This window comes from Choristoneura fumiferana, chromosome 25 (assembly GCF_025370935.1).
Source record: "Choristoneura fumiferana chromosome 25, NRCan_CFum_1, whole genome shotgun sequence".
Taxonomy (NCBI): Eukaryota; Metazoa; Arthropoda; class Insecta; order Lepidoptera; family Tortricidae; genus Choristoneura; species Choristoneura fumiferana.
The window spans coordinates 4,422,682-4,445,133 of NC_133496.1; the positions used below are offsets into that span (position 1 = coordinate 4,422,682).

Genomic DNA, 22,452 nt, shown 5'->3' on the forward strand with positions numbered 1-22,452 from the left:
AGTCAAAATTCAAGGGAACACTTGGCTACGAGTATTTTTATTTTATTTTACTTTATTGGAGAACCAACAGAGATAGAATCATACAAAAACATATTATGCTACAGGTACTCTGTAATCATATTCCGATAATTTTAACAACAATAAGTAGATACGCACTAAACTTTACCAATAATTAAGTTAAAACTAAATCTAGTACTTAATGATGCAAAAAACAAAGAAAACGTACAATGGGCAAATGCATAGTTTACATTTGCTGGGAAAGATGATTGGACATAATTTGATTGAACATGAAATTAGCGTGAGATTCACTCATATTTCATGAAATGATGAAACACTGAAACAAATCCGGACAATTCACGTATCAAGCTAAATTATCCGGATCCGTCTCACTTGCTTGTCTTCTGTTGTGTCTTTTAACTTGCTTGTATAAATGTTTTTATTTGTCGGTTAAACACAAAGACATTCTTTTCTTGACTCATTCAAACGTGAATAAGAATGGATGGTTGTTGACATTAGAACACAATGATCTGCATGTTTTGACAGCCTTGACCCCTCCAACATTAAAAAAATTACTCAACAACCCTGCCCCTTAAACAATAAAATCAATTCATCAGGAAATCATAATATTTAACATTGAACTAGCTCGTCGTAGATACAATTAAGATCACAATTATGCGGCCAGACATTCCAGGCGCAATAGAATTAGTTCAGTACTCGTCCAGTTTCAGGATAGTCGTCCGATTGAAACTTTGAAATAACGGTCATTATTAAATACGTCACCAGAAGCGTGAATTCAACAAAAGGTTCCAAATCCAAAAAAATAATACTGGCCAAAATAAAACAAACAGCAACGGCACAAAAAATCGAACTACAATTCGAAATAAATGAATGCTGCATTGCAGACAAAATGGGTTTAAGAGTGAAATTTTCGTCAGTACTGTTAATTATAGTGCAAGTGTTCAGTAGAGATGTGGATGAAATGGAAAGGGCAGCGCGGGCGTCGTTTGTTCAAAGACTGTTGAATAAATACACGCCTCTTGAGGATCGGGTGCGATTGGTCGGTGGTCCGAACAGATTCGAAGGTAAACCTTTTTAATCTGACCTTCTGGTAAAAAGTTGGAGCCCTGATCAACGGTTTGGTTATGCGGTAGTGTGAGATCTAGTCATAAAATTCTACACCCCATTCAGCAGTATTCGTTGATTGTTGAAAATTTGATTTAAAAATATTTTTATTCATACTCATATACTAGGTACGTATTCATATAATAATGGACTGGGATGGTCAAGGACTTCAATTCATCAGCCACCATGGAACCATTTCACAGTAAACGTCATAGTGACATCGCAAAAATTAACAAGGACAATCGTAATGAGTTTTCCTGTGAAAAGGTTCCATCGTGGCTCATGAATTAAAGTTCTTGACCATATCTAATCACATCAATGTGAAGGATTGCCAAAAAAAAAACAAGGAGATTTTCTAGAGAAGGAGATAAATAATAAATCTCTTTCTAGACACAAAGTTTATTCTCCTCGGTGAAAACTGACAAGCTAGTATTGTTAACCCTTGAAGAAAAAAAAAACCGGCCAAGAGCGTGTCGGACACGCCCAAAATAGAGTTCCGTAGCCATTACGAAAAAATTAAGTAACGTTTTTCTAAGGATTTCGTATTGTATTTACTCTTAAACTACTAATAATTTTCAAGTAAACTTAACTGTTATAGTTTTTCTTTTAAGTTTGATATATTTACTTTCACACATTTGAATTTTTTCAAATTTTTCCACCCACCGGTTTAGATTTTAGAGGGGGGAGGACGCCTGATTTTAATGAAAATTTGCACTTTAAATAAAAAAAAAATAGAAATAGAAAACGTTTTATTCGCTAATTTCGAAAATACATATTATAAGTAAGTACACAAAATAAAGTTGTACACAAAGTAAAGTAAAGTTGAGTATTTCGCCAAACAAATCACTGAATCAACGATACCCCACACTAAAGGTTTGGATGAGAAAAAAAATCACCGCCACTTTACGTCTACGTAAGGGAACGGGAGGTAACCTAAAAAAAATTTTATTTTATTTTTTATTGTACCATTTTGTCGGCATAGTTTTCATATAAATCCATGCAAAATTACAGCTTTCTAGCATTGATAGTCCTTGAGCAAAGCCGCGGACGGACAGACAGACGGACAGTCAGACATGTCGAAACTTTTTTGCCATTTTGGCTCTGGATCCCTAAAAAGGAGACTATAAGCCTAACGCACGTAACGCGCGTGTGTGTGGGTGTGTTTGTGCGCGCGTGCGTGTTTATGTGTTAGTTTGTATCAAATTGGTGAACTATTTCGGATGAGTTTTTTTGAACGAAACTCTAATGAAACTATAACTAAGTTAAGTATTGGGTATCATTTAGGTAATTAAGATGATACGTCATCATTTTAAATGTATGAAAATATCTTTAGTAACCGAGCCAAATCACAAAGCAAAGAGAGAATGATATTGTGAATTTCCATGATTTCTCAAGCTTTCATTGACTTGTAATATTTGTTTGTATATTTGTATGTATGAATGTAGTTTGAATAACTTACAGGCACAGTCAACTGGAAATAATTAGTAAAAAATATACATTAAATTCTTACATTCTTCTTTTTCGAATCCATTTATTATAGAAGGATGACACTCAGTTTCCGAACTGTGTCCTTGTCCAAAGCTAATTTGAAAAGTTGTTTCATTCTTGATGCCGGTCTATTCTTTAATACTTATTGCAAAGCCATGACATTTTCTTTTTTCCAACCTTCCGCTTACCTGCCACTTATTGCCCATCATTTTGGTAAGTAATGGGCGTATTTCTCTTATAATTATTACTACTACCTAAAATTGTCAATATAATTCACTACAATGATGATGATGATGATGATGTGATCCTGTTATCCCTCACTAGGGACATAGGGCTCGTAGAAAGAGTTTTCATTTGGCTCGATCTTGCGCGGCTTTCTTCCAGCTCTTCCCAGCCGAAACCAATTGAGCCAGCCTCCTTCTCAACTGATTGCCTCCACGTGGTCCGAGGACGTCCTGGCCGTCTTCTGCCAGTAGATTGCCAACAGAGACCCCGGCTTGGCAGGTGATCATTCGACCCTCGAAGCGTGTGTCCAATCCAATTCACTACAATAGCCAAATCAAATCCTGGCCTTTTTTTTATTCGACTAGATGGCAAACGAGTAAGTGGGTCTCCTGATGGTAAAAGATCACCACCGCCCCTAGACACCTGCAACACCAGATGCGTTGCCAACCTAAAGGCCTAAGATGGGATACCTGCTGCTTCACGGCAAGATTAGCGAGCAAGATGGTGGTAGACATCCGGGCGGACCTTGCACAAGGTCTTACCACCTGCCTGCCGTACTTACTTACGAGTTTTAAGGTTTAATTGATCGAAAATGGTTAAACTAATCAAGTATTGCCGTATATGTTTCCAGATTGTGAATTTCATTGGCAACTACTTTCTGCTGGCGATTTTGTCGTCACAATACACAGGATGTCGCTGACCATGGGGCCTTAAATCCAAGATTCAATTCTACTCACATAACTGAGCTACTTTTGTTCTGCATTTATTTATCATTTTTTTCATACAGATTAAATTTCAATGTAAGTGTATGTTTTTATATGATTAGTTTCAAATGGGTCCCACTGAAAAACAGTGCTGCGGCTTGTCGCAATATTATTCTGAATGGGGCCCAATTTATACTATTCGCTTTTCATTTTATTTACTCTTTTCTCCTAATATATTTTTCTGTGTATCGAATTATGTGTAATAAAGGTCTGTCTCTCTCTCTCTATTAGAAAAATATTTTCTTTGATTGGTGATACGATTGCGGGATCTTAGTCTACAACGAATACGTGAGGGAAATTTTGGCTCCATTGATTTATAACGTTTGTTTCGTGCGTGTCTAATTATGTTACGTTCAGCCCGTAAACTTAGCTTGTTTACATACGAAGGTTTTATTCTAATTTACTAACAAAACAACTGGTAGAAACAAAACTTGGCAATTTTAAGCGGAGCTAATTATTTTAATGTATGTGAATTGTGGCTCTATGGTATGGGTAAGAAGCGCTAGAGCTACTCAAGAATCGACCCAATGCACGGCAATAAATACTTTTTTAATTGGTAGATGGAGGCACTAATGAGAACGACTTGAAATCTGTTAAGTTTTTCCAAGATAATAAATAAATAATAAATAAAAAGCCGTGGTGGCCTAGTGTTTGACCTATCGGCCTCTCAAGCAGAGGGTCGTGGGTTCAAACCCCGGCTCGCACCTCTGAGTTTTTCGAAATTCATGTGCGGAGTTAAAATTTGAAATTCACCACGAGCTTTTGCGGTGAAGGAAAACATCGTGAGGAAACCTGCACAAACCTGCTAAAGCAATTCAATGGTGCGTGTGAAGTTCCCAATCCGCACTGGGCCCGCGTGGGAACTATGGCCCAACCCTCTTGTTCTGAGAAGAGGCCTGTGCCCAGCAGTGGGACGTATATAGGCTGAGATGGATGATGATGATGAATAAATAATTCATGGGACACTTGACACCAATTGACCTAGTCCCAAACTAAAGCAAAGCTTGTACTATGGATACTAGGCAACGGAAACATACTTATTATAGATAAATACATACTAAATACATATTTAAACATCCAACCGGAAAGAAAAACATTCGTGTTATTCACTACAAATATCTGCCCCCGGCCGGATTCGAACCCAGGACTCAAGCTTCATAGTCAGGTTCTTTAACCACTTAGCCATCCGGTCGTCAAAAAGAAAGATATCTAGAGAACAATGCAAAGTAGAACCGACAAGAATATTGTACGGAAAATCAAGCTATTTCGGTATCAATTAACTACTTTATCAAAACCACATTTTTAAGAAGCTCTTAATCTCTTCTGAACATATCGCGAGACTCACTTATAGTGAACAAAAACCGGACAAGTCACGTTTTAAATCGAGTTTAGCTCGACATGTTTCGTAGCCCTTCCTCCTGGAGAACACGCCACGGCAGCTGCTGCAAAATACGCACTGCGTGCCACCACCGCCACTCTCTCCGCTCGATTTAAGACGTGAGTTATCCAGTTCTGTTTCACTATCACTTCCCTACTATCAGGTAACGTCTACATCTTCCACGGAGGCCGATGGGGGGCGGTCTGCGACGACTCCTGGGACAATGCAGCGGCCCAGGTGGTTTGCAGTACCTTTAACAGAAGTGGTGTCGCGACCCATGGTTCAAAATACGGGGAAGCTACTAGTAAGTCAGAAGCGTCCAGATTATACTAAAGAACAAGGTTCGAGCAGGGAATTCTATTCCTCAGTTATCCATAGAATGACGTTCAGGAAGACTAACGAAAGAATGCTGACGAGATACGGGTGATATTTTGCCGGCTTCCCGGTAACTTGTGTCAGAAAGGAGTTGATGATGAAAATGAAAGTGATTTATGAAAAATGATTTCCTATTCGTTCACTTAGTTAGTACTAATTTTACAATGTGCTGGTGTCCCCTTTTTAAGTAAATGAAATACCTGTGCTAAGGGGCACCGCTCTTCCATATACAGGTATCGAGTAGTACAACCGTGGTAAGTATAGTGGTAAATGTGATGGCGATGGTAGGGGGTTCACAGTTTCAACGCTGATTACAAAACGTACCACTTTTCTGCGTTGGTGAATGCTTTAGCGACAAAAAAATCATCGCTAAATTGCCGGCGACATGTTTCATTACTTGAGAGATCCAGTTTTAGATTAATCTGCTACTTTAACTCCGCGGCGATAGTAAGTTTTAGTGTGTGCTATAACACGCATATTTGCACGCATACTTTATGTTTGAGAAAGGGAATTAAATGGGGATTGAATCCAAAGAGATATCTACCCTGAGGGATCCGGAAAACTGACACAGAGCTCCATAACCTAAAGCTGTCTACGCAATGTTGAGTGTAGGTGTAGGTCTAATGCGCACCATTCCATTTGGTCTTGTGCCTTTTGCATCCAGTTCTTCCTAGCCACTCTAACAATGACAGTTCCCGTTCCAACATGACTTACAACCATTTCACTACTACTACTACCACGTCAATTGGTGTGAATTGTCCCGTGATATTATTATTTATTATTATATAATTCTCCAGGAAAATTCTGGATGGATGACGTTGTCTGTGAAGGAACTGAGACATCCTTATCCCAGTGCATCTTCAGTGGCTGGGGTACCTCCGACTGCGAAGCCTCGGAAGCTGCAGGTGCCATATGTCAGTATGGAGTCAACCCACTCACTGTGATGAAACCGGCTAAGAGTTCACTACTAAGTGCTTTGGATAATGGTGCTAGTTTGCGGCTGGCTGGAGGGAAGAATAATCGAGAGGGGAGGGTGGAGGTATGCTTTTTGAATGTAAAACTGTAATCGTGGCGGTACATGGCTTATTAAACCCTGTATCTAACGTTTAAGGAACTTACATCCTTTTTTTGGCGTCATGTAAAAATATTAATGAATAATGAATATTAAAAATGATGATTTAATGACATGAGCCTACAGGCAAGAGCTTGTTTTGTTTTAAATTTACAACTATAATAAAATACAGGGTCTGAATACGGGAACCGAATAAGGGAAGTTTTGTGCATATTTAAGATGAAAAAAAAAACGATACTTGTAATTAAGTTTTATGGTAAGAGAAAACATGATAGAAGATGAAAAACTTTAATGTATTTCATTGAACCCTTGCAAACAGAAGTTTTTTTTTTACATTCAACACATTTAGTTATAACTTTTTCTACTTTTCTGTCACAAGGCGACTTGTTAAAAAGGTTCTGAGTTTTTCATAGCATCCGACACAATTTTTCTTCTTAATACCTTTTATTAAATAACGTTATATCTGGTATTTTTTACGGCACGCGTGCGTTCCTCTAGAATACGATCCAACAGTAGGGGCGCAAAGCTAGCTGCACGGGTGCGGTACAGGGTGCGCGGGTTACTAGATGCATTCGACCTAGCTTCGCACTGTGATGAAATTTAATTTCTTCTTTGCGGTACCAGGTCTAAAAAGTCTGGTATTAAGGTAGGCACACCACTGGACTCTGTTTTAATAACACATCTTAGATATATATTCATCTCTTTCCTACACTGAACCAAATTAAAGTTATGCCTTTCGCACGGCAAAGAAGTCTATACTTTTCTTAGTCGCACTGTAAGCGAGACCTAGACAAGGTGTTATAGACCTGGTTTTGCACTCAACGTGCTGAGAAGCTTTTAACCCAGTATCGGAAAACTTGTAGTTTTCTTTATGCAAGAGGAGGAAAACGAGTATACGGGTTACTTGATGGGAAGCAATCACCTCGCCCATAGACATCTCAACACGAGGGGTATCACAGGCGCGTTGCCGGCCCTTTAAGCGATTGATAAGTTTTGTTTAGTTCGTTTGTTAGGTTATAAAAATATGTTTTTGTACACTAAGTAAGTACAATCACTGGCGTATAGTTTTGCCACCCCATGGGTGCCCTTGTAAGACGATTTTGTATGTTCGTTTGTTTGTATTCTACACCAATTAAAACTACTTATACGATGCCTGATTAACATTTACGAGTATGCTTCGTTTAATAACGCAAGTTATCTTAAAATCATGCAAACCAAAGTTTTAGATTGGATTGGATTAACTCAACAAATGTGGCAATAATTTACCGACATTAGGACTCCCTACGGATATTTTAATGTGGATTGGTTGACTTTACAGGAACAGTCAGCTAGTTAGAAAAACCTTTGAATTTAAATAGTTATTTTTAAGTATCATAACTGTGAATATGTAAAGAAAGACAATGTAAAGTATCTGCAAGATCAGAGCTAACATTAAGTCCCACTGCTGGGTAGGGCTTCTTAGAATCGACTTGGGCCGTAGTTCCCACGCGGGACCAGTGCGGATTGGGAACTTCACACACACCATTGAATTGCTTCGCAGGTTTATACAGGTTACCTCACAATGTTCTCCTTCACCGTGAACTTCGTGGTAAATTTCAAATGTAATTTTACCTACACATGAATTTCAAAAAACTCAGAGGATCGCACATTTAATATATTGGCAGCGAATATGTGGGCAGAATAGGGTTCAATGTATTACCAGAATAATAAAGATCTATGAACAGGCCAGGGAATTACGTTACGTTTTCTGCGAAACATTCCATTAGACTTTCTTGAGCAAGGATAATATGTTTCTTAATATTCCTTTAGTCAGTCATATTCTAAGAAGTAAGTTATATTACTTTTGTATTATTATATAAGACATGATATTTGATATTTTTTTAATATCTCTTGATTACCTATAATATAACAAAACAATAATAATGATGTTAGAACTATAATGAAAATTGCTAAGGCTGTTCTCTTGTTGAACTCTGGTTTGAGAGGTATTCGATTTATTTTATTTTCCAAAAATGTGGCACGGTTTTTTTGGCAAATATAAAAAACAAGACGAAACATGTCGAGCTAAACTCGATTTAAGACGTGAGTTATCCGGGTCATTATATTTAATAAAAATATAAAATAAATACTGAGGCGTGACTCGAAACGGTCGAATATCGTCACTACTTTAAAAAAACTCGTATCTCAAAGTAGATCATTTTTCCGAGTGGACCTTATGGACATTAAGTACGTCAAGGTTCAATTTTGTTGACATAATGATTTTAGATACGAGATTTTTTCAAAGTAGTGACGTATTCAACCGTTTCGATTCAAGCGTCAGTATTTTTTTTAAATCAAAAATAAAAATTTATTTTCTTTGACTTATATAGGGGCTGTTTCACAAACCATGGATTAATTTTATTTGACGGGTAAATGTGGTGCCGTCTATTCGAACAAAACAAACAGAGACGGCATCACATTTATCCGTCAAATAAATTTAATCAATGGATGGTGAAACAGGGGGTTGGAGTATTAAATTATTATATTCCATTGAAACTAAGGATACTGAAAAATAACCATTCAATAAAACTAAGGGCCTGTTTCACCGTCCATTGATTAGTGTTAACTGACGGTTAAATGTGATGCCGTCTCCGTCTATTCGAACAAAATAAATAGAGACGGCATCACATTTAACCGTCAGTTAACACTAATGAATGGATGGTGAAACAGCCCCTTAATCTTAATACGCTTTGTAGATAAGTACTGAATGGTTAATTATCCAGTACGGTGACAAATATATTAATCTCGTTGCTGGTGGTAGGACAGAAATCATTTCCGCGGGACGAAACTTTTTAATGGTTAATGACTTATACTTGGAACGGACAATTTGAATGATAATGCAAGTACAGTCAACGAGCCTTAACAAAATCTTGTTTATCTTCCTTTTAAGTTTATTTTCATATACTAGCTTGTAAATTTTACTCTATGTACCTATTTTCTGTATTGCTTACTGTAGTACTCTCTGATGTCAATAAAGAGTCTTCATCCCAGCCTGTTTACGTCCCACTGCTGGGCACAGGCTTCCTCTCAGAATGAGAGAGCTTGGGCCGTAGTTTCCACGCGGGCCCAGTGCTAATTGGGAAATTCACACATACCATTGAATTACTTCACAGGTGTGTGCAGGTTTCCTCACGATGTTTTCCTTCGCCGTAAAGCTCGTGATAAATTTCAAATGTAATTTCGCACATGAATTTCGAAAAACTCACAGATGCGGGCCGGGGTTTGAACCCACGAACAGGGGCTTGAGAGGCGATAGGTCAAACCACTAGGCCACCACGGCTTTTCGATAAAGAGTCATTCTGTTTTATTTGCAGATGTGCAAAGTTGCGAAAAGTTTCCAAAAGTTGGAAAAGTACTCGGGAAGTTCTAGAAATTCCTATTTATTGGAAATTTAAATTTAAGAAAGGCAAAGTTTCAATCCCCATAGAAAATTGTGAAAGCTTCCGAAATTTTCCTTATGAAAAATTCCGTTATTTTGTAAAGTTTCCCTTGGCTTGGTTCTTGTATTTATATTGCCATTTCTGTTATATTCCTTTTTAAGATATACCACCAAGAAAAATGGGGCAGTATATGCCCTGACGGCTGGACTCTCTATGAAGCTATCGCGGTCTGCCGCCACCTGGCCCTGGGGTATGCAGCACAAGCCTTGCAGACCAACGTCTTCGGCAGTTCCAAGGTCATACTCAGCGGGGTCGATTGCCGAGGGAACGAGACCAATCTGTTCATGTGTGACCATCAGGACTTAGGGGATGTTACGTGCCCTGGAGATATTGGTAAGTTTTATACATATACAACTAATAATATTTTTTTTATTTGATAGGAAATATCATCATCATCATCATCATCATCATCATCATCATCATCATCATCCCAGCCTATATACGTCCCACTGCAGGGCACAGGCCTCCCCTCATAATGAGAGGGCTTGGGCAGTAGTTCCCACGTGGGCCCAGTGCGGATTGGGAACTTCACACACACCATTGAATTGCTTCGCAGGTTTGTGCAGGTTTCCTCACGATGTTTTCCTTAAATAGATTAAATTGTAAGTAAACAACAATTAAAATGTGGGATATTGGCAAAGGAAGGAAACACAGATTTGTACACAGCCTGTTTATTTTAAATAAAACACCCCAAGAGCACACCGTACAGCACAGTTCGTGATTTCATCTAGCCAACCGCCATTTCCTCTCTCCATCCCTTTTCCACCCCTTCTACCCATCTCTCTCACACCTTCGCTCGGTAATACGGTACGGTCACATTCCTACAAAATAGATTACAATACTTAAATAAAAAGTAAAAATAAGGGATAAATAATATCGTGTACCTATATTTCCTTTCACAATCGACATCGCTAGTTGTTCGTCTCTGCCGCGGTCAGAGAGCACTTTTTTTTCGCTTTTCAGAAAACTTTTGCAGATTAGGATACTCATCAATTCGTCCCAGCTTATATACGCCCCACTCGAGCACTGGCCAAACTACGACCACAAACCCACTACCACCACTACCAAATACATGCACATCAGTTGGACACACGAACATACATTAGAATATAGCTGTCATAAAGTCGCGGGTGAACGAAGTAATTCTTTAACGCATTCACTACCACCCACGCATATATGCGTTTTTGGAACTTTCCTCCAGTGCCGCTGTCATAATTATTCATACATTTTGAACGCACATGTGCGTCGGTGGCACCTGTGGACAGTCAAGTCAAGTCAGGTGGCAGTGAATGCGTCATTGATATGGACGCCTGATTCAATAATTTACTAAAAAAAAAAATTTATAAAATATAAAATTCGATTTTCACACCAACTTATTCCGAATTTTACAAAATACGATGTAAAACGTTTCCATTTAAAATTGTCCAGTAAAGAAGTCCCTGTGCAGTCAGCGTTCTGACGAAATTGACAATTTGTAGACGCCCATTGGCGTTACTATACCTACCTTATTTCAGAACGTGTCATCATCATCATCATCCCAGCCTATATACGTCCCACTGCTGGGCACAGGCCTCCTCTCAGAACAAGAGGGCTTGGGCCATAGTTCCCACGCGGGCCCAGTGCGGATTGGGAACTTCACACACACCATTGAATTGCTTCGCAGATTTGTGCAGGTTTCCTCACGAAGTTTTCCTTCACCGCAAAGCTCGTGGTAAATTTCAAATGTAATTCCGCACATGAATTTCGAAAAACTCAGAGGTGCGAGCCGGGGTTTGAACCCACGACCCTCTGCTTGAGAGGCGATAGGTCAAACCACTAGGCCACCACGGCTTTTTTAACGACAGAACGTGTAAATTGATCAAACTGCTTGATTAGGGTTAATGGTATTGAGATGCTGTCGGCGCAGTTTAGTTTTATCCTACAAATATTATTAACGATATACTATAACGATAACTATCCCACGGCAACTATGCAATTTTCTCGGGACTCTAAATATCTGTACATCGAATTTCATCGAAATCGGTTCAGCGGTTAAGACGTGAAAAGGTAACAAAAAACAATCAACGTGATCCCTAGTTAAGTTTTAGACGTCTCCGGTTTCTTTCTGAAAAAGCATACCTACCCTTAGTATCATCAGCCGGAAGACGTCCACTGCTGAACAAAAGCCTCCCCCTTAGAACAATGAACAACTCGCCACTTGCATCCACCGGTTGCCGACTCTCACAATGCCGTCAGTCAACCTAGTGGAAGGCCTGCCAACGCTTCGTCTTCCGGTTCGTACTCGCTCCAGGACTTTTCTCCCCCAACCGTTATCTGTTCTTCGAGCGATACAACCCGCCCATTTCCACTTCAAGTTGCAGACTTTTACAGCTATGTCGATGACTTTAGTTAGCTCTCTCCATAGCCCATATGCCGAGCGCTTTCTTGAACCGCCCGCACTTCCACTTTACGGCCTAAACTGCTTGTTTTAATGCATAGTCAGCTTTAGCACTTTAGCACCGTAATTTCAGCTGTTCTAAAACCTTAAAATCTACGTAACGGCTGTTGCGCTTAGAGTATTAACCCAACCGGAGAAGTTATTTTCGTGTCAAAAAAGCACATAAGTGTAAGTCACCACACGCACTGTGAACCCTCAGTTTTTCTCAGACCCCTCAGCACATTTACAAGCATGAAACTGTCTATGTCTAAGTACCTGTTTAAGTTCAAGAAGTACTTGTTACGTACGCTGGCAGACAAATTACATTTTTTTTTCCCTAAGACCTAGGTTTTTATCTATTATCTTATATCTTTAGGGAAGTGATTCTTATTTAATGATAACTGTCCCGGATAACTCACGTCTTAAATCGAGTTTAGCTCGACATGTTTCGGGCTAATCCGTAACCCTTCTTCTTAGGAGCAAAGCGACTCGGCTCGACTCGAAGTAATTCTTGTTTATTGATTAATTACCTGGATTTCGGAACCAGCTCTAACGGATTTAAAAAAAAACATTAATTATTGCCACAGACTGAAAACAAGATACAACTACACAAAAAAAATCATACGTAAGCTTTCGGTGTTATTGTCTTGGAGTGCGCGACCACTATACCTCCATCTTCCGGGTTTTTTTATCGACGGACGAACCAACAACAAGGTTTTGAATAAAGAAAAAATACTGTGCCGTAAATTAATGTTTACTCATTCAAATACTATTTATAAAATAATAGCATGTAATATAAGATTGGTGCACAAAATAAAGGTTAAACTTTATGACACTAAACTATCCACGGACGGGTTGAAGCATTTTGGTTTCGGATACCATGCTATCATGGGATTGTCAAGTGGCTGCTCGTCTTATACTACCGTGTGATTGAAAGAAGTGGTGAAAACCATAGTGATTCCAAGTGCGTTATACAATACGGACACTGGTATCCATTGAACCCATAGGTGGCGCTGACGTTCGCGATCGCATTCACCATCCCTTTCTACTCTCGTCTTACACCGTGTGACAGAAGAGATAAAAACGATTATGATCCCAAGTGAGTTAGACAATAAGGCCTCATTATGTCGACTCCGTAAGGTTTCATTATCTAAACCACGCAGCGTGAAAACGCTAATGCCTCACCCGTGGTGGTTATGGCCTTTAAAATTTTACGTGCGAAATACTTGGCGGAACCTAATTCGATTTTCATCTTCATAATTGACATAATACAATCCTGTACCGGCTCTCTAATTAATCTCGGCTTACGTGTTAAGTAATTTTTCATGAGAAATGCCTATTACAACTTAGACTTATTTGTACTAGACTTTACACATGGCTTCGCACGTCTAAACCATTAGATTCGACAATTGAATTGAATTCCGATTTTTTTCTAAATTCCCATTAGAATTCCCTAAAATTATATCGTGGTCTTCATTGACATTGCTCTAAACGCCATTCATGACTCTAAAACAGCGGTTGAAATTCCTAAATTTTATCCGGATCCCGTAGGAATATCGGTATAATGTAGCCTATCTATGTTATTCCAGACGTTCGCAGCTTCGTACGATCTAAATTTCATCCAAATCCGTAAAGGTATAACAAGCACACATACACACACGCACACATGGAAGGTAAATAAAGTTGGAAAAATAAAGAAATCCCACTGGTGAGTTTTCCCCGCGCACCGGTTAGCACCTCAGTTCTGGTGGATGGTGGACGTCATACTTAAATATGTTAGTGGTATTAACTTAACTGAGTTCCTATTCATGTTCTCAGTTAACCGTATCATACAACTACACTTAAAATTAGTGTGCGACCAAAACAATATAGCCGATACCGAAACCAAATCGAGCTCGGTTTCAGTTCCAGCCGATTTTTTTTTTACATTTTAGAATCCCTATTGTGTACATATTCTAAGTCACTCTCTCTTAACTGAGTGGGAGTGGTCTGATGAGGCTCAGTAGTAAACCTTCATGACTACTTTTTTGGGTCAATAGTATGATGATCCTTGCCTTCCACACCGCAGAGCTAGTCTGGAGTTCGTTGCTGACAATGGAGAGCACTACTGCCCATTCTCATATTAGATCCCTTAGTCGAAGTTTACGACTCCTACGAAAAAAAAGGTTCCATCCGATTCGAAAACCGGAACAGCACGTTTTTCAGTTATCAATCAAAACCAAGTTTCTAAGATAAGACTTCATAAGCAACACAGAATACTAGTGCTAATTGAATGAACTGAGCTCCCTATTGTATATAAGCGTGAAGGACATGTAATTCTTAACGGTCGCGGTTATCGTGTAGTCGGATATTACTTGAGAGGGATCTAACTATCAGTGGAAGTAATTGTTAGTCATGTAAATATGAACATAGAAAACTATATCTCATTTTACGAATTACATTTTACCCATTTACTCATGTGGGGGCGAGTACCTACACTTGTCGCGTATGTCGTCAGAGGATCCTAACCTGAATCGGCATTGTCAGAAGATGTCAAGGCCTATTATTAGCCAATTAATTAGTTCGTACTAAATTCAATCACATGACTCATACAAATTCAACGGGATGACGTGCGACACACGACAAGAAACTTGTTTTCACACTGCCAAAATTATAGCCGATACCACTACCGAAATTAGCCGAAACCAAAACCAAATCGGCCGATGACTCCTTAAAATCTTATGTGAAGCTATATAGACTCGGGTAAAAGACAAATGCTTTCACAGAATGTGTCGCAGCCGTTACCACTGATGGGTTCCCTGAAGTGACTTATGGCATGAGGGTATCTTGGCAACTGGATGAAGCGAGAATCGTTAGTAAGATTTTCGCATACTTTTCTTGATTTACGTTGTTACAGATGGGTGACAATGAGTAATGTAAGTTACCGTCGGGAAAGAAAGTTTGTTTTTTTATTAAACGATTTTTTAGACTGACTTGACGCCGTATTGTCTATCGTTTCTGACATTCGCGATCACAATCAAATGACAGATTTATATTTTGATTGTGATCGTGAGTATCAGAAACGTTATGCAATAGACCCTCTCTTTGTTATGTCAAATTTAGTAATTGAAATTTCACTCCCTCCTGTGACAGATTCATCTGATATTTGGTAATTTTAATGCCTTTAATTCAAATAACTATTGCTAAATGTTATACTTTAATCTTAAATTCTTAAGTATTATTATAATTAAATCCAAGATGGCCGCAACCACAAAATGGCGGATTAAGTATTTATTTTTTCACAACTCCCTCAACATGGTATCAAATGATCTTGATTAGTAGAATAAAGTAGTAGACCAATCAGATAAGATCTTTAAAGCGCTTTGAAGAATTTGTGCTCCTTTTAGGGTTCCAAAGCCAAAATGGCAAAAACGGTTTCGCCATAATGTCTGTCTGTCTGTCTGCCTTTGCATATGTAAACTATGCCGACAAAATAGTACAATCCCATAGACGTGAAAAGGGGGGTGACTTTTTTTTCTCATCCAACCCAATAGTATGGGGTATATTTAGATAGGTCTTTTAAAACCATTCGGGAATTGTTATGTCAATTTTTCGATTCAGTGACTTGTTTGCGAAATATTCAACTTTAAAGTGAAAATTTTCATTAAAATCGAGCCCCCCCCCCCTATTAAATCTAAACCGATGGGTGGTAAAATTTGAAAAAATCAGGATGGTAGTAAGTGTATCAAACTTACAAGGAATACTATAGCGGTTAAGTTTGCTTGAGAATTATTAGTAGTTTCAGAGTAAATAGCAGCCTAAGGTATAAAATATACCTAAACTTGGAATATAACTTTATTTTTTCGTAATGGCTACGGAACCCTATTTTGGGCGTGTCCGAAACACAAAATTTCTAACGTTTCTAGCACAAAAACGGTAGGCAGGTGAGGTACGTTTTTCCATTCAACATTATACATGCAGTGATATAGGCCGGAAGTAGAGATCCGTGTAGAAGTTCAGAACCTTCTCAAAACATAATAATATTACTATGTTCCCCTGTAGTGTATAGAGTACTTAAGTAGGTATATAGCATAACATTGAAATAAAGTATCAGATTCAAATATCAGATTAATAATAGGGCACCATACCATGTACGGAGGAATGTCTACCATATAAGGGATATAACCTGAGATTGTCATTCGACACCATCCACGTGAAGACCACCCGTAATTATTAAACAGAGTTAACCCAACCTTCGTGTGTTTCTGTTCACCCCGTTCTCCTCCGACATCACACCCCTGTCCACCTACGGCGGTTCTGAGGTTGATGTAGGCGGTTCATACAAAAGCTTAAACTAAACCAATACAGTTACAATAATTATACCAAGAATACCTTTGTACAAGAGAACCACAGGCACGCGTTAGATGTGGTTCATTATTCGTACCTTTCGTAGTAAACAGCCGATCAAAACAACTTCAATTACAGTCGAAAAGGTAAATTCAGGCTCAATACAGTTATTTTTATATGAAAGCGAGTTTTTTTGCTGTGGTCTTGAACTATATATTATTATGTTTCATCAAAATCGGTTCACCCGTTTAAGATATTGAAATTTGAAATGACAATGTCGGAGGTTTCAACTATTCTAATTTGGCTAATGGTTGGTAATGTAGTTTTTACCTACAGGCTTTTATTTGATTTAAGTTAGCATGTGTAGGTACTTCGTACGCGTAAGCCATTAGCCCAGGTAATTGAATTTAAATAGCGGTACTAATGGCGAGTTGCGAATTACCAAAAATTACACTAAAGTTGCATTAAAATTTGCTCACACGCACACGAAAAAATAACAATCCTTCATCATCATCATACCAGCCTATATACCCACGCGTGTAGTTCCCACGCGGGCCCAGTGCGGATCGGGAACTTCACACACACCATTGAATTGCTTCGCAGGTTTGCGCAGCTTTCCTCACGATGTTCTCATTCACCGTAAAGCTCGTGGTAAATTTCAAATGTAATTTCGCACATGAATTTCGAAAAACGAGGCGCGAGCCGGGGTTTGAACCCTTTGATCCTGGCATCTGATCTGGCATGAGGTCAAACCACTAGGCCACCACAGCTTTTAAACAATCCCAATTGGGTAAATTTCAGGGTAAAATAATATATATTTCGTTGGTGAGTTGGATTATTAGAAAACTTTGGGCGTGTAGGGTGACGTCACACCGTGACGGGATATGGACGCCCCCTTAAATATCTATGTATTTTATTCTGTTTTTAGTATTTGTTATTATAGCGGCCACAGTAATACATAATCTGTGAAAATTTCAAGTCTGTAGCTATTACGGCTCAAGAGATAGAGCCCTGTGACAGACGGACGGACGGACGGACAGCGGAGTATCAGTACTAATAGGGTTCCGTTGGCACCCTCTAGGTACGGAACCCTAAAAATAAGTGTGTAATATTTTATATTTTCTGACAATTTAATTTACAAAATAATTCGATTTTTTTATGGGCACTATCCCAGTTATTAAAAAGCCGTGGTGGCCTAGTGGTTTGACCTATCGCCTCTCAAACAGAGGGTCGTGGGTTCAAACCCCGGCTCGCACCTCTGAGTTTTTCCAAATTCATGTGCGGAATTACATTTGAAATTTACCACGAGCTTTGCGGTGAAGGAAAACATCGTGAGGAAACCTGCACGAACCTGCGAAGCAATTCAATGGTGCGTGTGAAGTTCCCAATCCGCACTGGGCCCGCGTGGGAACTATAGCCCAAGCCCTCTTGTTCTGAGAGGAGGCCTGTGCCCAGCAGTGGGACGTATATAGGCTGGGGATGATGATCCCAGTTATTATCTGTTTAAGGTCACGTGGCAGCAGTAGTTTGCACAGACCGTTTGGCTGACCTTTCCCTCGATACTGCGGCCATAGAAAGGACAGCCCATCTACAGGATGTCCCGATGTTCCTGCTACAATGTGCCATGGAGGAGAATTGTCTCAGCCGGAGCGCATACGAGGTATTCTTAACCGACTAAAAGAAGGAGGAGGTAATCAATTCGGTTGTATTTATTATTAATTTACATATTTATTTTGTAATAGAAACTTAACAGTAAAACCAAAGCGTCTCTATTACTAATTGAACTGTTATATAATGCATTCAAAATGCGTGTGCACATTATTGTTTTAATGTGCCTTGCCGTTCCCACATCAATACTCAATACTCAATACTCAATATTTTATCACTTCGTTTTTGAATAAAACAAATTATTAAATATGGCCGCTAGGCGTGCCTCACATTTTTCTTCACTGATTTTTGGAATCATTAACACCAAGCAACCCTCGTATTTTTATAATAAATTAGAATTCTCGACACGAAAATTGCGAGGTGCCTAGCGACATAATTGTGTGAGGTGTAGTACGTCGGCTTTTCGAGGCAGCTTCCGATACGCCGCCACGAAGTGTTGGAATAACTTGCCACCGCCTATTAGAAACCGTTCATGCTTATTATCCTTCAAAACTCAAATTAAAAAGTATTTATTCGACCTTCAAATTTCCAATACCTAAGCCGACGTGTGCACCCACTAAGTTTTAGGCACTCATTCACTTTATTCATGCAAATCTTGCACTTTGTATGACGTTGCGTGACGTTGGAACCCTGATTGATCTGTATAATGCCAAGTTGCTACTATTTTGTTGCGCTTTTAATTTACCTGTGTCATCTCTCTCCACATGTTTAGTCTAGCCTAGCTTTATAATTATTCTGTTGTATCCTTGGTTGCCCTGAAAACCAGCGCCATGACTGAGGAAATTCAGACATATCGGCATTTGCTGAGTGGCACCCATTTTTATTGCTTTGTTAACTACTGTTATATTTAGATTAGGAGTTCATGTAGGTACAAACTTTTTTAACAACAAATAAATCAATTCTATTATATTCTATTCTATTCTATTCTTATAAGTTATAACAGTTACTGTTGTATATCTGTGGTGGTCTATATAACTATAAATAACTAACTTATATTCACCACTCTCAATTCTGAAGAAACTACTTTCAGATTTCAGTTATTAATTAGGGCCTTGTACAGTCAGCAGCACCAATATCTGACAGAACAAAGCGTACATAAATATCTAATACGACTCTATTTCTGGGGCCGGTAGGACGTATCAGATATTTATGCACGCTCCGCTGTGGCAGTTATTAATGCAGGTGACTGTAACTGATGCTAATTTTATTTAATGTTATTTAATCCTGTTACTGCGAAAGTAACTCTGCTGTCTGTGTATTATCCCTTCGCGTAAACCGATTAAAATAAAATTAAAAAGGTTTTGGCAGACAGACGGACACACGGACAGTAAAAATGTTCCTATAAGGGTTTCGCCTTTGAATCTCGCAGAACAAACTTAACAAACACCTAAACTTGTTATTTTGTGGCTACTTATTTGTTATTTTCCCGCATCTGTCGTATTAAGTCAAGCCAACTGGAATTAACGCAGGGTTCATTGCTCTGGGGAATAGTACGAAATTCTTAAATCGAAATTCGTATCGTACCGTCTCCCTCTCACTCTCGTATTGAATAAAATAAGAGTTAGCGGGACGGCAAGAGACGAAGTTCGTATTTTGCACTTCGTAGTATAATAGGGCCTGGTGTCGATGGATGAAAACATTGTTGTTTTGCCATTCTTCATGACCGGTAAACAATATTTTTGGTATAAAAATTTCCAAAACAAATCTTATCCCAAAAGATCGAGACCATCTATCATAATCAAACCTCGTTACTGCACTGCTGCACTGCAACTGCACATATTTTTTTAAATAAATACAAGGTGATGGTCTTATTTTTCTGTTTTTTCTGTGCATCTATTTCAGTTTGTATTTTCCATTTAGGTTTTACGGGATGACCGTAAAAGTAAAAATTTGGAATTGAAATAAAAAATACAAAAAGATTCCAAAAAACCAATCTTAAATACAAGGTGTTAATTAAATAACTGAAAACTTCAGACACACCAAAAATATTTTTTCATTTTAAGTTTGTTGATTTCAGTTATTTTTGAATATCTTCATTATTTTAAAAGATGAAAGATTCGTGTGTTTTGTTAAGTCAGTAATTCTACTTTATTTCATACGTTAGTATCTCTTAGTAGTCTGTGATATTAATTAATGTTGTATAGAACTCGTTCGCTTAGTACGAGTATTCAGTTAAAATCATGAATTTTCTTAATGATCACGCTGAATTTTCCCAGTTTAAAAGAGAGCTGATGGTGAAATTAGAAGTAACCCGAATAATTTATTCAGACAACAAATGATAGTAAGTATACAAATCTATTATTTTACCTGTAAAAACATTCTTGTAACAAAAAAAAATTACATACCAAATATGTCACATGTCACATTGACAATTAAATAAATATTGTGCGACAACCCTATGACAGAGTTTTAATGGATCTGCTACACTGATCATTAGCGGGGCTATGACCATAATTAAAACAACATTCTTTACCTGACGAAACTTGTTGTGGATGAATACTAATTGTAACTTTTTGACAACAATTCAGCACTGTGTATTTTTACTGTTTTCATGCGAGTGTGCAGTATAGGTAGTGCCACGAGAGTTGAAATGAATGATTAGTGATTGATTACACACACAGCTTCAACATGCTATATGGCATGTGACAGAAGGATTTTGACATTTACTCATTCATTTCATTCATTCTCCTTTTGTGCTATCAGTTCTTATTGTAGCTGTGTGTGTAATCATTCACTTCAACACTCGTGACATTATCTATACACTATACATGTTTTTTTTTTTTTTTATTCGACTGGATGGCAAACGAGCAAGTGGGTCTCCTGATGGTAAGAGATCACCACCGCCCATAGACAGCTGCAACACCAGGGGGATTGCAGATGCGTTGCCAACCTAGAGGCCTAAGATGGGATACCTCAAGTGCCAGTAATTTCACCGGCTGTCTTACTCTCCACGCCGAAACACAACAGTGCAAGCACTGCTGCTTCACGGCAGGATTAGCAAGCAAGATGGTGGTAGCAATCCGGGCGGACGGATGTGTGTGTTTTATGGTTGTTTTCGATTATAAAGCGTTTACTTTGAAAAAAAAAACACTAATAACATAACTAACTTACTAAAGTAATAACTAAATAACATTTGTGATTTTCATTTTGCCGATAAAACGCAAGCACTCGAAGCTCTTATTTTCTTCTGAATATATGTGTAATTTTGAAATGAAAGTGATTCGTTTCTTGGAGAGTGTCTAGACTTCATTAATTAAGTACCTTAGTACTTAGTTATAAAAACAGAAAAGGCAAAGTCAAAAGATCTTTATTCAATTTAAGCTAGGTGTTATACCGGGTGTGGCCTGTAACACGGGCAAATAATTAAAACGTAGTTCGTACTCGCCAAACTCAACAACATTAGTTCAGCGACTTTTAAAAATAATTATTTTTATTTTTATACGAGTACCTTATATTACCTCGACGTTTGGTTGATACCGAACTGGTTATAGTTTTTTTTTGACATTAATAAGTGCTTGTGAGGTATACAGCGTGTGGCCCAGAACCGGGGATAATATTAAAAAAGAGGCTCTATAGGTCACCGGTAATTGGTTCATCATGGTCCCACTTAAAGAAAATCAAAACTTAACTTTTTTTTTCCATTAAACTTAATCGTGAATTCAATGTAGGCCATCTAGAACCCAACTGACGTCACCTGTCACGCTACAAATTGCAAACATTTTACTTAACATTGTTTCTTCGAATAAAGTTTAAATAATAAACTTCGAATAAACTTTATTCGAAGAAACAATGTTAAGTAAAATGTTTGCAATTTGTAGCGTGACAGGTGACGTCAGCTGGGTTCTAGGATGGCGTACATTGATTTCACGATTAAGTTTAATAGAAAAAAATAAAGTTAAGTTTTGATTTTCTTTAAGTGGGACCACGATGAACCAATTACCGGTGACCTATAGAGCCTCTTTTTTTAATATTATCCCCGGTTCTGGGCCACACACTGTATACCTCACAAGCACTTATTAATGTAAAAAAAAAACTATAACCAGTTCGGTATCAACCAAACGTCGAGGTAATATTAGGTACTCGTGTGTTTTAGCGTGATAAGTTCCGTTTGTGGTATTTTGACTATGTCTAGGGACTCT

At 38.3% G+C, this 22,452-nt stretch overlaps 1 protein-coding gene across 1 annotated transcript in view; it reads left to right on the top strand.

Annotated features, from left to right (window-relative positions):
• The first annotated feature begins 704 nt into the window (after window positions 1–704).
• Window positions 705–22,452, top strand: part of LOC141442509 (lysyl oxidase homolog 2-like) — a 35,496-nt gene continuing 13,748 nt past the window's right edge. The window contains exons 1-5 of the mRNA XM_074107530.1: window positions 705–1,082; window positions 5,141–5,281; window positions 6,150–6,391; window positions 10,005–10,236; window positions 18,154–18,305. Of these exons, the coding sequence (XP_073963631.1) occupies window positions 908–1,082; window positions 5,141–5,281; window positions 6,150–6,391; window positions 10,005–10,236; window positions 18,154–18,305 (942 nt within the window). The 5' untranslated portion in view covers window positions 705–907. The remainder of the gene's footprint in view (window positions 1,083–5,140; window positions 5,282–6,149; window positions 6,392–10,004; window positions 10,237–18,153; window positions 18,306–22,452) is intronic.